The sequence below is a fragment of the Echeneis naucrates genome, chromosome 3 (genome assembly GCF_900963305.1).
Source record: "Echeneis naucrates chromosome 3, fEcheNa1.1, whole genome shotgun sequence".
Taxonomy (NCBI): Eukaryota; Metazoa; Chordata; class Actinopteri; order Carangiformes; family Echeneidae; genus Echeneis; species Echeneis naucrates.
Genome location: NC_042513.1, coordinates 26,190,655 through 26,208,651, shown reverse-complemented (window position 1 = coordinate 26,208,651; position 17,997 = coordinate 26,190,655). Strand labels below are relative to the sequence as shown.

Below are 17,997 nucleotides of genomic sequence, written 5' to 3'. Positions count from 1 at the left end.
GAGGTCATTTTCGCAGCTGTCAGCGATTCTTCTCACATTAAACACGGTGAGTTCTGCCGGAGAACTTGGTTTCCTTTGGGCCTGTTAGAGGAGGAGGAAGTCAGCTGTCCTAAAACAGTGCTTTTGTGCAAGGCATCAGACCTAGACGACACTTCAGTGTGTTTATCAAACAGTTGTTTCATAGTTCATGCTTGTGTTACGTAATATGAGGGGGAAAAAATAATTTCTAGTAGTTTTTGTGTCGACTTTTCCGATTGGCTGCTTTTCTGTTGCTGTTGTAAAATCATTCCACCCCAACTCAAGTTCCTCAAATGTGACACCGCCCTCTCTGAGCCACTACAGCTCCCTCCCACTGACTGATGCAAGTGTTGGTCATGCAGCATGCTCAGAGCTCAGAGGAATGGAAATGGTTGTTTTCAGTTTCCTCTGGAGGAAGAAGAGTGAGTGTTCTTAACCCTGAAACCTGTAATTTATATGGCTTTGAAATCCTGAATCACACTTTACTCGCTGGAGGTCTCAGCGTGACTCAGTATATTTAGACACACGGAGGGTGTGCCGTGTGTTACCTGTCAAGTTATTACGTTTAATGCATAGACTAATGAATGGCTCCATTACTATTCATACACTGAGAAAATATAAATGATTTTCTGATAATGGTGTGATGGAGGAATTATTCTGTCAGGAAAAAAAACTTGTTTTCTAACTTCTACGAGAATGAGCACATAAACTAGAAAACTTTAATAGGTAGTGTCATGGTGTAATTGGTCTCCTGAAAGACCTGAATTATTGTTCGAAAGAAGTTTTTATTCACACATATGTGGATTCTGCCCAATTACAGTGTGCTTGTTGGTGTTATCTCACAGTGATTAATGGCAATTACGTGGAACTTCATTTTCTAAGAATAATACCGTAGATTTGTCTAAATTATCCCAGATAGTCATTACTCACACAGTTGGGGGGCTGAGCCAAAATATGTGTCAAAAACAGACAGTGTCACGACTTCCTGGTTTTGAATTGCTAATCGTGCACAGAGAAAAACAAAAGTTTTTTCATCCCCCTCTTACGTAATCCCACTTAGTCCCTTTGCAGCTCTAAATTTTTGTGCTTCAGCTCTGACCCTCTGAGTCTGGAGCTGCTCGACAGATTTCATCCTCTCGTGTGTTTGTGCTACAGGAGGTAGCATCTCTAACCAAACAGAAAGCTGCAGCCACATGGATTTAAAAGTCTAACGACTGTGAGCTCCTTTCTCCTGCACTGGAACGGTTGCTAAGGAGCATTTCATAGCACCTGAGGACATGGTATAACTGACAGAGTCCATAAAAAAGTATTTATGGCCGTTGGACTGTTCCATTTGTTGTATTTTTCCCCTTGCTGTCACAATGGTGCAATTAGTTTGTTTTGTCACCACTATATGATCTAAGTTAAGTTCTAAATTAAATCTAATCTAAGTTAAAAAAACGCAGAATAATGGAATACAACGCCACCACACCCTTTTCCCAGAGCTCATACATGATCACTGCTGGTGTTTCTAAGCCATTTTCTACAGCTAAAGGTCAACAAAGGAGCTTTCCAGATCTACTGAAAAGCACCAATCAGGCAAGATGATAGAAAACATTTCATTGAACAACATTGAATGGCTGTCCTAAAAAACTGAAATGAGCCACAAAGACGCCTATGGACAGTGAAGAAAATGCACGAAAGCTGTAACTGACTCACATCTGGGTCAAGGTTTACCAGAAGGCATGTGGGGAAATATCTAAAAAACAAAAGTGAGCTTTTAGTCCATCCCACTGAAAACACTGAACCCATGAAGTCTGGTGTGGGCAGCATCCTGCATGCTTCTCTTCAGCTGCCTCTGAGAAAGAGTTTTTATAGCACTTCTTTATGCATCTTTTGATTAATTTGACAGAACAGTGAGACAGAGGCAGGATAGAGAGGGGGAACCACACAGATGTGTGGTCAGGAGTTTTAAAAGAGAACCTGTAGTGGTCTTTGAGGGAGCTGTAGGTAATTTATATTCTAGCAATACCACAACTCCAAATATAAAGTCAATGGACTGTCAGGGGACAACTCCATGTCTCAGCAACATCAGGAATCTGTGGGGAGACTCAGACCGACTGGGATGTCAAAACCTGACAGACCGACCTACGCAGACTGGCTGTGATTTCCAGGGAAGGTGTTAGATTTTGACTACAAGTGGTATGTTGGATACTTATGCAACCAGTTATGTGATGCATTCTATATTTAAAAGGTGAAGCTGGAACATTCCTGGGGTTTTTGGAATATTCTTCTCCAGGGATCAGTCTCAGACAGCCCAATTCAACATGGTCAAATGAAAACATGAGGTTGGTTGATGAACCTCATGTTTTCGAAACATCCTGAACAAATCACTTGTGCAGCAGCTCTTCTACCATTTTAAACATTTTCTGCTGCTAATTCAGGGTTGATATCACTTTTAATCCATCAACATACTCATCACCCTCGCATCTGTGCGATCCTTGAAAAGAATTAAAAAAAAAAAAAAAAAAAAACACACCCCGTGTGCCAGCTCTGCTTTCCAAGTTTCAAAATTCGCTTCCACAGTCTTGGCAAGTCAACCAAATCTCATGTAATCCTGCTTACAAAATAAGGATAAAAATAAGAACTGGATTGTGGTAATTTTGGCACCATCGTGGCCACCACAAAAATGTGTCAAACAAAAGAAGCCAAGCCATTTGCAATTTTTGTGATTTATTTGTACAATAGGAATTGCACTGTACAAATACCCAAGCTCAGATGTAAAGGCAATAACATAAGAGCATCTATTCTGCCAGACCTGAACATCCCCTCAAACCTCATATGAGCTTAGACTGATGAAAATATATGCCAAGAAAAAAATAATAAAAAAAAAAAAAGCTAAAAAAATAAATAAAGCTTCTACTTGCTGAACAAAGAAACATTTACAGGGCTGGAAGGGACCAAACTGCACTGAAAATACCAAAATAATAATAATAAAAAAAACAAACAAAAAAAAAAAACAAAAAAGGACTAAATAAAAACTGGAAAACAAAAACACATCATGTCAACATTTAACTGTCCAACTTTTATGGCATTGGAGTGATTATGGCCTCGGTTTAAATAACATGTAAAAATGGGACTCACAGTGGACAAATACAGAAAAGGCATATGGTGATATCACTATCAGGTCCATGTGCCTCTTACACAACTCACAACTACACACCACACAGACAAATGTGAGGTTTTTACACAAGACAAGACACTTCAATAAAAAAAAAAAAAAAAAAAAAAGAAACGGATTTTTCCTCTCCAATCCACCTCATGTAGTTTAGACAGCAATGGAGGTGACATGGTGTTCGTAAAGTTCCCTTTCAAAACAATATCAATTCACATTCACCCAAACTTCCTTTTGTAAATCACTAATGTTACCATGGTAACACAAAATGTCGTATAAAAATATAACAAAGACTGAAAACTGATGCACCCAACAAAAATTTATCTACACAGTCTCAAATATGGGGCGACACGGCCGAGGACAGCTCATAATGCCAACATCATTTTGTTTCTGGGAAAGTGAGTGTGTGGGGGGGGGGGGGGGGGGGGGGGTAAGGAATCGAACAGGGAATGCATAAAGATGATCCACATATCAAGTCTGAGTCGCAGCAGTCTTTCCCCTCTCACCGACAGTGACACAGTGAAAGCCGCGGGTTCCGTCTGGGCCCCTGGGAAGCCTCATGACACCTGGAGGGAGGCCGTCTGCATTCTGGATCTTCCGGCCCATCATCGGGCTGCCGACCGGACTGCTCTCCTGGGACGCCACCTGCTTGCGCCGCTGCACCCACGGACTCCCCGATGGGGTGAGGCTGCTGTCGGAGGAGTAGTCTGCCCAGCGGCGCCCCGGCTCAGGACTCAACCTGCCTTCGCTGGCTAAGGGAGACTTGTGGGGATGAGGAGATTTGCGCTGAGGACAGGGGCTGCCTCGGGGGCTGGACCAGGGACTATTGCGCGGGGACATGCCGGGACTCAGATGGTTGTTCTGGAAGGCGATGCCTGCAGTGGTGGGGCTGAGCTTGTTGCAGGATTGGGACTTTCTGGCCAGCCTGGGGGACGTGGGGTTGCTCTCAGTCTCTGAGGAGCTGCAGGCCGAGTCCTCGCCGTGGTACTGGAGCTCCCGTACTCTGCTGTTGAGTGAGCGACTCTTGCGCATCCCTCCCTCCTCGCGTGGCCGTTCTTTGGGTACCTTCTTTTTGGGCGGCTTGGTACCAATCAGGACCACTTTCAATCCCAGCAGACTGGCCCCTCCATCCTCACCCCCGACAGATTCATTAGCCTTAACGGCGGCCTCCACCTCTTCAAACTCCACAATGGCACACTCCTCGGTGCCCAGCTGAGTGTAGCGGCCGCTCAGTCTCTTCAGGTCAGCCGGCAGATCCTTTCCAGGCTTCAGGACTCTGACCGAGGCGATGGCGCCGTATGTTCCAAAAGCTTTCAGCAAGAGCTTCATCAGCTGCTCCTGTTGAGTCGCTCCCCCCACGCTCCCGCCATTATCCTTGGTGAGAGCAGCCAGCTCCGGCCACCTCTGCAAATCACTCAGCAGCAGCATGCGACTCGGCAACGACTCACTGGCAAAGACCGGCACTGCCGATTTGCGGCGCACCTTCCGGCCCTCATCATTCAGCTCGAGTATCTTGGAGTGCCTCAGAGCATGAGCAGTTGTTCTCCAGTCACGCGTCAAGTGCTTCACCTAAGAAGAGACGAGGCTCGTGTTAAAAGGGCGAGATACTGAGCTCATAACCAACCACCATGTCACACATTTGATCCTTCTGGCAGCTTCTCCTGAGTTTGTGAAAATCTACACCGACTGACTGGCTTGATCAGCAGTGCTTTTCTTTTCAGTCATACAGTACTGATCTGATGACATCATCTCCATCCAACAGAAACATTCAGACCACATTAGTCAATTTCTCACTGTATAATCTGCTCATGTTTAAAATGTGTCACCTCACTGTTGCCACACGCACATTTGAGTCCTTGTTTATATTAAAAATGTGTGCGTGTGAAATAAGATCACTTGTAGCATAAACAGAAAAAAATTATAAAACCAAACAAATCTGGAGTGTTGAGCCAAAAGTAGCACCAGCTGTTGTGAATGAATAAGAAAATATCACTGCATCCCATCATCCAGTCACTGCTGTTCAGAAACACAAAAGGTTTCTATTTTAACACTCAACTTTGTGTCAAATATCACATTCAGGTCAGTATTCAACATTTTATCTTCCATCATCGGATCTTTGTCTGGTCATAGTTACCTTTTTGAATGATGTCAGCAACTTGACGCTGACGAACCCCAGTTTGTTGCGTCTGACATGCTTGAGCAGGAAGGCGTCGTGCTCCAGGTTCTCGTCGGACAGGTAGTGCTCGATCTGAGCCACCAGCTTCTGGATGAGCTCTGGGTCCGGAGGCTGCCAGCTCTCTTCCTCCAGCTCTCCCCCGCTCGTCCCGGCCCCGCTGTGTGGGAAGCCAACATGGATCACTGAGACAGCAGAATGTTTCATCCCACAAACTGCCAGCATTACAACTGTTACACACTTCACTTTCATTAATACAATGAGCAACAACAAGTTTTTGGCTCATGAGACGGGCCGCTCGCTTCCATCCTTCCAGATTTTCCTCACAGCGGTTCACTGACTGAGTGAGTCTCCGGCCATGGTCACCATGCCTCGGTGCCAAACCTGGACCCACAGAGTCCCATCAGTCCTGGACTGAGCTGCCAAGACCCGTCCATCTGAAGGGCGCACAGTCACAGGCTCTCCCTCCCACACAGAATATGGCGGTTCACCACATCAACTCCACGCCATTTCCAAAAACTATTACCACCACCGTGAAGGGATTTGGGCACAGGTTGATACATCAGTCAGACACCTGGCCGAAGCTGCGGAGCGGTGCAGTCAGGTAGGCCTGCGGATTAGAGCGAGGGTCTGAATGAGATTTAGTGGATGACTCATCAGCTCCTCCAGCCTCCTCCCTAGCACCCCCTCAGTCAACAGCTTTCCAGCCAGCTGACCGCACAGCTGGCTCGAGCCCACAGCTCCACACCAGGACTTCAGATTGAAACAGCCACCAGCAATTTGAGGACGGTACGGTCGCTGTCACCAGATATTTTAAAAACATGAATGAAAAGCAGAAGAGAATTTCTGCTCGGAGGTGATGAAGTTCACTTTCCTGTCACGATCACGTAGTGTACTGTAAAACCTGAGAAGGAATGCTGCAGGGATATTAGCTGAAACTGCCACAACCTGCACTTCCCTCTTCATGACCCGAACATCTCCTGATGGAAGTAAAACATGCACAGGTGTGAAGGTGTGCTCTGACGTGGGGTGAGGTGGCTCATTTATTTTCCACTCTGGCCTTTTTAACACTGACTCACTCTCTGCACACAGTCTGAGGAGGGAATTTACAAGCCAGGGGATAAAAATAGCAAGCCATGACGCGGGGAATTAGATTAAGGTGACGGTGCCATCCTTTATCTGTGTCTCAGGTGAAGGTTTGGCCTACAGGTGTTTACACACTTCATCCAGATAATCACAAAACTAAACATCCCTCCAGTATGTGTGTGAGGATTTACACTCCCAGTTGTGAGCATCTATTGTGTGGCTCACACATTGTGCTGTTGTCACTGATAGGATACACCTGCTGTGTTTGTTAAAGTCTCTCTACACAAACGGCTTTCTGTCAGAAACAATATGACCCGTCACGCTGCTCAGGTGTTGGCAGCCCACCAGCTGAATTTAGAGCCAATTATGTGCAATCCGATGCGCGGACAGACTGATGGGCTTCCAGTAACCTTGACAAGAAGCAAACCTATTTATGTGCATTTTATTTTGAAGCGGTCTTTTGATGGCAGGCAGTGCAGCTGTAACGGGCACCAAAACAAGAGAATCAACTTCCAGCCAAACCTCGATTTGTCATATCTTCCGAGTTCGTCCTCGCTGCAGCTTCCTCCGAGGAAGTCAATGATGTTGGCGGACACTTCCTCGGGCTCCTCGTCCTCCGCCGCCTGGATGGCCACGGTGATGGTCACCGTCCCCATCTCCTGCGTGTGCTGGTCCACGGTGATTACCTCATCGACGCGTGAGGCGTCCGAGGCGCACACCGCCGGGCTCGGACCGGGGATCCCCACGGACCCGCTCATGTCCCCGGAATAAGTGAAGGTGCCTCTTCCGGCCGGCCCTTCCTCCTCCTCCTCCTCCTCCTCCTCCCCCCCACCCGTCCTCCTTCTCCCCCTCCTCTCCTCGGCCGGAGCAGCAGCAGCGCCTCCCTGGAAGCTCCTGATCTGGCTCGGCTCGAAGGCACACACGGGATACGGGGTGCGTAAAGCCGCTCGACGCCGCTTCGGGCACCAGCGATGGCGGAAGAGAACCCAGGGGGCTCCGAAGACGCGCTCCACGGCTCGCCAGAGACCCCCGATCCAGAGCAGAGTCGGTGCGGGGCCCTGAGGAGCAGCGGGGCTTGTAGCAGCCAGCGAGACGCAGCCTGGACCTGGTGAGACCGACGCGCCCGATCCTCCGTGCGCCTCCTCTGCTGCTGCCGCCGCCGCTGCTGCTACTTCCTCATATGTAAGAGGCTTTCTGCTCTTGAAACGAGCTCTGGGATTGGGCCGCTGCAGCGTCTCCTCGCACTCATTCCCAACCCACAAGCAAGAGCTGACACAAAGCCAAGAGGGAGGCAGGAGGAAGGAGAGGCAGCGCATGAAGGCGTTCACTAAAGCGTGCATACTTCTGCTTCTCTGTTTCACACTCACACGTCTGTTTTTGTGTGTGTTTTTTTTTTACTGGGGGCTCGAAAGGCCCGTTTAGATGAGTCTAAGTAGAGGAGCACATTCACGTGTTCATCCCTGACTGGGAAATCGACGTGGCGGGGACGACCCCCCTTCTGTGACGACACTAATTGGATAATTGGCTTTAGGAAGTGTTGCATGTGCTCCGAGGAAGCAGGAAGCTGATGAATGAATCGAAGATGTCATGGTGGGCAAGGAGGGTTCAGAAATACAGCCCAGCTCAGCTGCACACAGGATCCACCAGTTTTGTATTTCCTGTAAATTTGCTGATGCCTCTGTCCACACAGACAGGAGTACAAACTAGCGTGACTGATGTCATTTGCAGTATTACACCATGTGTTGATGGTCATTATAGTTACAGTAACTGGAAAACTTCTTTGTTGGTGATAAACCCAGCTCGTTTCTGTATCAAGCTGCTGGCATCCGTCCTGATATGCCTGTAAATCACCCACACCAATGCTGTCAGCTGTTGCCAGGCCTGCATGAAATATCTTTAGTCCTCCCCACTGGCAAGCCAGAATCACAGCTGGTGGGCAGTCTGACTCATTCCCTGCACCACATGCCATACAGTGCTCCGGTTTGTGTATGATGGCAGACAATGTGTGAGAGAAAGACGGGGGAAAGGGGAAAGGACGAGGCTGCCAACAAATAATCCGAAGATATTTAGTTTCTTATCGAAGGTTTATATTCTCTGATGGAGACACGGTTTTGTTTCAGGGCTGTTTAAATCCCCTCCACTGCAAATAAACTTGTTTCAGGGACGTTCTAGCTTTAACCTTCACACCAATAGAATTAGAATTTAAATGGAAGTGAAAGTGTCGAGGAAACGATCACAGCAAAGCCCTGTGAGCATCAGCAAGTGCTGCTCCGATCCACTTCCTCTTTTAAAAAAATAAAAATCATACTGCTACTTTGCCATAAATAGACTCCTATTCAGCCGTCTTTTAAGCGTGTCATTTTTCTGTACAACTTCAACACACAGCAATTTTCAATACAATTCAATGCAATTCAACAGCACCCACAATGTCCCCCAAACATCAGCAACAAATGGCCACAAAATGAGGCTGTCTGGACAGATAACAGGCTCTTGGACTGAATTTGATTGAATTTAACAAGATGTGGCTGAAGTGTTAGCTGTCGGTACACTTTGGCCTTTATACTGCTGCAGTGAAATCCTTTTTGCTTCCAATTTTCACCTTAACACTGTTCATTTTTTGTATTTAGCCTTTTTCACACTTCTGACATGGATTCACGGTCCCTGAAGATGAATTCTCATGATTAACCATCACCCAGAGCTTGACTTTTTTGTTTGTATAGGTGATCTTTTTAAACAATTATTGAACAGTTTAGCTTTTCTTAAACACAACCCAAACAAATACAGGTTTGGCAATCTGTCCTAATATGCCTGTAAAGGTCGTGGCCGCAGTTTGGGATCTGGTATCCAAACTAAATTGAGTCGAGTGCAACTGGACTCAGTTCTATATCCTTGAATCCTCGGCCTTAACCTGGTAGCACGGCAGCAGATTAGTTCTCTGTCTCATTGCAAAAATTCAATGTAACCTCAGTAGGTTACAATAGGCAGCTGCTGCAGAAACAGCACATCCAGTTCCCTCTGAGGTAGCAACGTGCAGATGAAAGATAAAGGATCAGTTGTCAAAACTTGCATAACTGCCTACATAGTTGTAGTAAAAGGGGACCTTGGTTGCTACTTAAAACGGGGGAGTTGTGAAATCATTGCACAAATTTTAACAAATCATTTTTGAATACTGAAAACAACACTATTTTTTTTTCATTCACAGGAGTCCTCCTTTGTTTGTCTTTGTAAAGCTGGATATTGGTGTGGCAGATGAAGGTTGTCCTTTTCAACCCATCTGTCTCTTTGCATGTCTGAGGAATATTGCAGAAATGGGGGATGGTTGGTGATGGTTGGTCACCCTGTGAGATAATGTCTGCAACCCCCATCTATTACAGCAAACATACTGCTCTTTAGGGATGTGGATTTTTAATGAGTATAAATATAAACTAAAGAGAAATGATGCATTCCTTTCTTTTTAATTTTCTTTATTCTGTGTTGTTACCTGATTAACTGTTTTCTTTAATCTTTGGATTACCAATAAATCTCACATGCTCAGATTTCTGGGAAGATAGCTAGAGTCAAACTAATGGCTGTTATTCTTCATCTGTGAATATACATAATGTTACACTGAAGCCAGCGTTGCAACACTCTGGGTTTCTCCAAGCTTTAGACAGTTTTACACACAGCTGACGCTTGAATCATTAACCCATAATTGTCAAGCACTCTATTTTTTCCTCTGATAGGGATCAATCTTTCCTGCTTCTCTGAATACCACCCCCCCCCAAAATAAATAAATAAATAAATAAATAAAAAATCTAATAAATAAATAAATAAATAATTTCATAAATGGATTGACTGACAGGAAAATCCAATGTCCTCTCTCTCCCAGTTTGGCACACACTCCTTGCCATGTGGCATGAAGCAGGGCAGCAGATCAACAGTAAAAATATCGATTATCATAATTTCATGTGATGATGTTTTCTACAACTTGTGTCTCTATTCCCACAACTCTATGTCTCCTGCCAATCAAATCAAGGGTCATTCTTCACTGCTGCCAACAAATCAGCTCTGCTGGCACAATTACACCGTGTTTATTTTATTCATTTTTACAGTACAAATGTGAGAGTGACACTGAATGTGTTGTTTACGTGTATGAATCGCCCTCATGACAGAACCTTTACACAACTTGATCTAATTACCCAACAAAAATTATGCTGTAATGAACTAAATGACTAAACTAAATGCTAACAAAGTTTCATTTACGATGGTGACTTTTTAAATGGTGGGAATATTTCAGTATGGTAGAATAATGAAGAAATGTGAACCACAAATGAAGGGACACGTAAGATACAAATAAAATGGGACACATCTAGGAATAACTCTTTTTTTGCCTCTGTGCCTTTGTTTCTTCTGCGAAGCAAAGCTACAAGGATCTATAGATCTATACACAGTTGGAATTTATGTTGTACTCTTCCAATGTGACCTGTCATACAAACGACTGATGATTATCTCCCATAATGCGTGCCAGCCTATGCTTTGCATCATGAATAGCTTGTGACAGGCAATGTGTGGGATGTCACTTTTAATGAATCTGGACTTTTGTTCTGTGTACAACTGCTTATTACTGCTGGTGTGAAAATGCTGAAAATACACTACACAATCTGTTTGATCATATTCGGTGTTGTGTAGTGTTACTGCCTGAGGCTGAATGTCACCTGGGGTTGACTGTCAATAGATCAATGCAAGAGCACTAAAAATAATGCACTTTGCAAAAAAAGCACATTTTAACAGGCTTTATTTAATTTGAAGGTCATTTGTGATCTCACATCAATAAGAGTCCTTTTAATGACAAGCCTAAAATTTCCAGAATATCTGAAGTGAGAAGTGACAGTCCACCGACTCACACTATGTCTCCCAGGCACACCTTTCTGGAACTATCATTAGTGCGATTTGCTGCACCTGTGCCTTTTCCTGTAATGACAAGATGTCCTCTGTGAAAAGAAAGGCCTGTAATCACAATGTTCTGTTGGTCATTATCGCAGCATCCTCGCTCATCTGTTGTATCTGGAAAACACATGCAGCAATTAAGTTCTCACATTTGAAGGTACAAGTAGTGACTTTAAAAAACAAATATTTAGCTTTAATTATCTTTAGAAAGACGACAGAAAAAGACTTCGCAGTACTCTGGTATTATGTGTGATTCACACCTGACCTATTAAACCCAGAGTAATCTTCATTTATTATGTCAAATGACGGTGTGAAAATGGTCAGTGTGCGTGTTAGGGATATTACCCTGATGGTTATTAATAATTTCACGGTAATTTGACTGAAAATAATAATTTTAATTCATTGTTATTTATTTTTTAGGGATATATATATATTTTTATTTCTGTTGTTTGGCTAAAGGTACAAATTAAATGACTTGCTTTCAGACGGACTACTTTTATTTTCGTGACACAGGAAGTGAGCGTTACCCAGCAACAGCCCGCGGTTGCCACGGCAACGGCACTTGTCTCCAAACAACTTAGCAGCGCCCGAACGAGCGGAAGTCAACAAATGTTTGTTTGTTTGTTCGTTTTTATTTTAAATCACCAAATCAAAGCGAATAGTCTCAAATGATTTGTTGGTATCGGTTGTTTTATTTAGAATGTTTTTTTTTGTGACGCTGAAACATTTCTCTTCTTAAAGCCAAAGCTGGTCTTTATTTCTGACTTTAGCTAACGTTAGCACCATGGAGCGGAAAACGACTCGCCTTGATAAATGGCTGCTGCTCACTCCCATGGTGAGAGTCCCCGTTAAACAACCAGTTTTTATTTCTGCTGTGCTGCCTAAAGTTCAGGTTCAGCTCAGAAGTGGCTATTTGAAGTTAGCTTAGCTGTCGGTGTTGAACAGTGCCTGTGTGTCGTCTGATGCAACACGGTTGATCGTTTGTGAAAATATTTCTGCAGATCAGCAGCTGCAAGTTGCACCTGACAGGTGTGAAAGCACTTGTACCCGAGAGGACGGTGAGTCATCATGTGGATGGAGAGGTTCTTCTGGGTAATTACTGACAGTTTCCAGTGTTTGTTTATCCTTTTTTTACCATTTTCCTGTCTCAGGATATTTCACTAGAGTCGCACATGACTTCTGCCCAGACAATGAATCATTCCAACACAGGTAAGCATCATACAGTCCACACAATTTCATCATCACTCACCCAACGAATGCCCAAGAGGTCTTTTAGTGATTCAGTATTTAATTGTGTGTTTCACGAGTGGCTAAGGTGTGTAAACAATGATTTGAACTGCGTACTCTTTCCTCTGTAGAATACAGGTTGCGTGCTTACAGCCAGAGAAGACTTGTTCAGCCACCCGTGGTCCCATCATTTGCCAGCGACTCTACAGATTATCCTTCACGCAGTCTAGCCCCACTGGCTGGTGGTGCTCAGAGGAGTGCTGCAAGGGAAGCAAGAGACAAATCTAAGAGACCGACCCGGAGTGCACGGGCTGCTTATCTTCCCAAACCAGCAAGTAAATATGGCAAGGTCATAAAAAATATGGAATTAGGGAGCTGGCTTATTTGTGCTTTTGTGCTTTTCAAATCAATAGCCCTGAGTCTTATGTAAGGCATTATGTGTGCTGTGAATTCAGTGTGTAATGTCTACGTCAGGTTGTTCTGGAGGATATAATTACAACGCTGTTCCTGGTTTTCCATTCACTTGGTTGCCATGTGACAGTTTTGCATCCAATTTTCAACGATTTGACTTGGACAGGTACTTCTGGCCTGTTATTTATTTTCTAACAAAATGGGATGTTTAGCCGGTTTGTAGAACATATTTATTTAGCTGCAGGTCACTGTAAACAGTGTATGTAATCGAAATGCCATGTTTTATGGTAAATCTATGTATCTTGACTAATGTTGTACCCATGTACTGAGATTTTGTTATTTTTATGAACTTTGTCTGGCCATCAACAGTATTAGCTTTTGACCTAATCAGACTAATAAGACCAAACAAAAAAAGCTAGTGTTTCAGACTGCCACCAGGGAGCAGCAAAGTCACATATAATACCCACCATCTGATAATCTAACCAATAAGACAGTCAGTATTCACGGTGAAACACAAAATCTGTAGCATACATTATTAAACTGCATGGCTTTTTTTCTCCTATGGTTGAAAATGAAGTAATCATTCACAAGAAATGTTGTTTTCCAGGCGCTGTCTAGAGGAATGCCCCCAGCTGGGCTTTATGGAAGAATTGCAACTTCTCAACCTCCAACACAATCTAATCAGAAGGATCCAGCATTTGTCACACATGCAACAACTTGTTTTCCTAAACTTGTATGGCAATCACATCTCTGAGATGACGGGCATTGAGGCTCTAAGCTCTCTTAGGATCCTTATGTTGGGGAAAAACAGGTTAGTTGGACAACAAGCATGCAACTACAAAGAAATATTTAATTTGTCTATATGTAACATGTTCTACTGTGCTATGTGGTGGAACTGCATGAGCTGAAATAGGTGATAGTCTACAGACACACTTTACTGTTCTTTAGTCGAACATATTTAAAGGCAACATTTTAGAGATTTGATGTTAAATACACAATTTCTTTAAATAAGCAGAGTAAGTGTTGGTTTTATACCATACAGTACGTTGTTATTTGCATTTAGTGTTTTAAACATGTTCCTATGTTACAAGCCTGAGAGAGTGTTTTCCAGCACGCGCCCGGTTCAATTCAAAAGCTATTTATCACTGTGCTCTCTTTCCAAAGGTCGACAGAGGGAAGATTAATGTCACAAATTACAGTTTGTGACATCGAGATCTTAGAGTTGGTCTACCATTGGTATTTGTTCCACTTTGTGTAAAACATGACACCCTGTATTTTCAGACCTTCTTCCAGGGCCCTGTTAAGTGCCTGAACAGGAAAGAATACCTTTCATACGCCATCAGGACACTGCAGCCTTTCATCTCAACTGTAATTTGATCCAGATCCATATGGACTGTCATGAACAATAAGTCACCATGTGTCCAGCTTTGTTGGAGAATCTAACATCTCAGGGCGCTTGTTGGTTGTCCTTTGCTTTATATTCTCCTAAAATGACCCGTTACCCCACCAGACAGCTGCACTTGCTACAGTCTAGAAGACTAAAATTCTTGACAAATTGTAAGTTATATATTTTTTCTTTTGTTATTTCTTTTTTATATTAGAATCCAGAAGATATCCTGTCTGGGAAGCTTGTCCAAACTGAATATCTTGGATTTGCAGGACAATCAGGTACTGTTCCTTTACTGTACTATCAGCTACACTGTGTGTTTTTGGCTTTGTTGCCTTTTTTTGCTTTGTTGGATGCAGTCATGTAAATGCAGGCATTAAATAGGTTTAACAGCAGGAGACTAAGCAGGCATGAGATTTTATCATGTCATCGTCATTCTATACCTTTTTATCTTAGTTCTCTGACCTCTAAAATGTCCATACGTGACTCTCATTATACCCAAATTGCCCACTCGTTACTGTCAAATAACATTTGAAAGAGTGGGTTGGGTAAATTCAGAGTCCTAAATCCTGTTAAGAACAAATAGATTGTGTCTGGAAATCTGTCTCTGTTTGATGTTGCAATCAGTTATTTAAGCAGAAATCTGATGGGCACTCAAATAATCCTTTTACTCACTGACGTTTGAAGGACTTATCCTCAGCAATTGTTCACAGCATTTTTAGAGGAAAAAAAGACTCATCAGAACCCATCGGCTCTCATGGAGGGTCTACTCCCACCTCCTTTTCCTCAGTAACCCCAGAATAATTTATTCAACAGGAACAGCTCCCCTAGTTTTTCGGTACGCCTTGTGATCACTAATGCAGTCTAATACAGCAGGTGCTAATAAATCCTGCAGTTCCGAGGCTTCTAATGTTTGCAACTATGGCAATGGTTTTGAGCCGTAGCACACTACATTATGTTGCAATTAATTTTAGTAAATGTATTATTGGGGGTTGTTTGCTCAGCTTCCACAGCAGAACCTGGCTCACTTATATTAAAGGCCAGAGAAATCAAATGATGTAAGAATGCTGATGTCAGATGAGGATTTTAGCAGCTCTTGGAAAAGGAAGATAGAATAGAAAGGCTTCCCTTGGTGAAATTAGTGTTTTGCCAGCATGCCGCCTACACTCCTCCTCAGAGAGCTACTCCAGAGCCCTGGTAAAACTCCCTCCCTGTCTAATATTGGCTGCTCTTTACATGAGCAGGCATCCCAATTACTATTCAACAGCTGCTACAATGTTAGGTTGCTTTCCATGACAGTGGCAGCTTTGTTGTCTTTAGCTCTGTTCTATGTTTCCAACATCCCTACGACTACATCACTGCATTTAATTTGCACTGTCCCTGTTGGCAACGCAAGCACATTATATTCCTGGGTAGGTTTTCAATCACTGACCTCAAAGGCTCCTACTTTATGTACTTGTGTAACTATTCGATCACCTTTTACTCAACATTTTCCATGCTCACCAGAGACCTGACCACCCAAATACAGTATGAAATGCTGCACAATGACAGTATAAGCTGATGCAGAGAGTGCACTGTATTCATCTGGAGAAAATGGCTCAATGTGCTAAAACAATGTTGATGTCATGGTTATTGTATGAAGGCAGGTGATAGTTTAGCCACCATTGGCCACAGAACACCAGGTGCTTGTCTTTGTTCTTTTTTTGTGCATACTGCAACCACAAGTTGTACATCACTGTCAGCCTTTCTTCTTCCCATCGCCAAGCAGGGAGGCTCACATCACTCCTGACCTTTTTCCCCCCTATCTTTCTGCACACGTACTTCTGGAACAGGATGCCATTCAAAAGGAGATATTCTCTTTGGGAGAGTGAATCCATCTCACACACGCAGGTGGTTGGGCTACAGTATGACCTGACATAATTGGAAAACCAATTTTTTTGCTAATGCGCTACACATATTGTACACACAACAGAAATTCTGTACGCCCCAAAGCCATATATAATAGAAAGTCACATTTTTCAAGCTTTTATCAAAATGAAATCTTACACATGTTAAATCACCATATGCTGGATGTCTGTGACCTACACCATCGGAAAAAGCACCTGATTCATGATGTGTAACACAACCTCTTCAAATATAAGTTAATCTGCTCCAGTTATTGTGCAGATTCGTGTCTGTGTTTTGACAGAATTCTGTTTTGGTCAGGGATGCCCTGAAATGGGCCCATGATTAACTATGTTAACTCTCATTTAAGGAAGGTTTAGTGGACACACAGCCGTTTTTCACCATCATACGATACACCACCAAATTTGAAAGAGACAATCAGACAAAGATACACAAATGTACCAATAACAGATAGCAACAGTAAAAACATCACAGTAATAATAATTTATGGATGCTGTTGGCACTACAGTTACCAGTGAAAAGGTTAAGTTCTGAACATCTGCATGTACCTAACTTGATTTATTTCAGACATTACTGGCCGAGCGGATGAAAGATAGTGTAAAGGTGTTCCTCTTGACAAGTAACATATAGTGACGATCTGAAAGGGGCCCTGTGTAACCCATATTTGTGTTTTCATGGATCAAACAACAGTCACAGACGGCTTCTCACCACCGCAGATGGTGACACCATGAGGAAAGTTGTTTTTTATTAGGCATGTGTACAGATGTGTAAAGACTTCTGGTGCTTAGCTTTGAAAAATCTGAGAAAAATCTTGACTCAGCAACAACAATAATAGAAAACTACTTAAACGGTGCTTGTCAAGTTTGAAAGACATGAATGTTTCTGACATTTAGGAGCAGTATTTTATTTGTATAATTCCCCCTCAGTTTAGCAGGTAAAATCCTTGACCTTTGACCTGTGTTGGCCTTTCAACCTTCCCCTCATATGTACACTGTGCCCTACAGGGAGCAAAACACATCATTAACACGGGAAAGGCCACTGGGGATTTTCCTGAGGTAAGTCAATATCAGGATGACAGAGGCCCCAGAGAGATGGGGGAAAAGTTAGAGTAAGATTTCACCACTGACTGGCCTGATATACCTGTTTGTTATTCTGATTTGAGAAGTCAAACAGGAGTCAGGCCTTGATGCAGGGCTTAAAGTACTCCAGCACCGTGCTGGATCTCTGGCAAGTGTCGTTGGACTGCGATTAAAAAAAGATCTTCATTGAAAAAACAAACCTGTTGATGTGGGATATTGACCGGTTCGAGCAGTCATTGGAGTTGGCCTATCATTAGAATGAGAATAATGCAGCTTTCCCTCTCAACCAAACTAACATCACTAGCCAATCAGCAGGACAGTAACGAAGTAAATTTGCTTGAGTACTCTACTTAAGTACAGTTTTTGAGTATCTGTACTTTACTTGAGTATTATTTCTGGGGGATACTTTCACTTCACTACATTTGAAGGACAAATATTGTACTTTTTACTCCACTGCATTTCTATTGATGCTCTCTTAATCTTAGTCTAACATTACTCGGTCATTGTTTTGAATTGTAAACGTTTTTCGAACACACACACACCTCTGTGCGTGTTCCAGTTAAGAGTACGGCCACGATGTATAATCCTCATCCTACCTGGATTATTTCTCCATAATGATTGGCTCATTCTA

At 43.3% G+C, this 17,997-nt stretch overlaps 2 protein-coding genes across 3 annotated transcripts in view; one reads left to right on the top strand and one right to left on the bottom strand.

Annotated features, from left to right (window-relative positions):
* Positions 1-2,719: 2,719 nt before the first annotated feature.
* Positions 2,720-7,603, bottom strand: larp6a (La ribonucleoprotein 6, translational regulator a). 2 transcript variants are annotated; one of them, XM_029499082.1, is made up of 3 exons: positions 6,954-7,603; positions 5,307-5,505; positions 2,720-4,741 (listed from the first exon to the last, which is right to left on the bottom strand). In XM_029499082.1, the coding sequence occupies exons 1-3, from the start codon at positions 7,187-7,189 to the stop codon at positions 3,644-3,646; spliced, it is 1,533 nt and encodes a 510-aa protein (XP_029354942.1). In that variant the 5' UTR covers positions 7,190-7,603; the 3' UTR covers positions 2,720-3,643. The 2 variants fall into 2 exon arrangements, with proteins under 2 accessions (XP_029354942.1, XP_029354943.1); XM_029499083.1 differs by having other exon boundaries at positions 5,307-5,955; positions 6,954-7,088.
* Positions 7,604-12,827: 5,224 nt separating this feature from the next.
* The window catches only part of lrrc49 (leucine rich repeat containing 49), a 28,365-nt gene continuing 23,195 nt past the window's right edge, over positions 12,828-17,997 (top strand). The window contains exons 1-3 of the mRNA XM_029498464.1: positions 12,828-12,919; positions 13,603-13,806; positions 14,597-14,663. Coding sequence (XP_029354324.1) covers positions 13,637-13,806; positions 14,597-14,663 — 237 coding nt within the window. The 5' untranslated portion in view covers positions 12,828-12,919; positions 13,603-13,636. The remainder of the gene's footprint in view (positions 12,920-13,602; positions 13,807-14,596; positions 14,664-17,997) is intronic.

Bases quoted from the DNA above. Each gene is read 5' to 3' on its own strand.
- larp6a (XM_029499082.1), bottom strand. From the start codon at position 7,189: ATGAGCGGGTCCGTGGGGATCCCCGGTCCGAGCCCGGCGGTGTGCGCC. The intron at 5,506-6,953 runs GTTTGGCTGGAA...CTTCCCACACAG, and splicing joins GGAAGATATGACAAATCGAG to CGGGGCCGGGACGAGCGGGG. The intron at 4,742-5,306 runs GTAACTATGACC...GTCTCTTCTTAG, and splicing joins TGCTGACATCATTCAAAAAG to GTGAAGCACTTGACGCGTGA.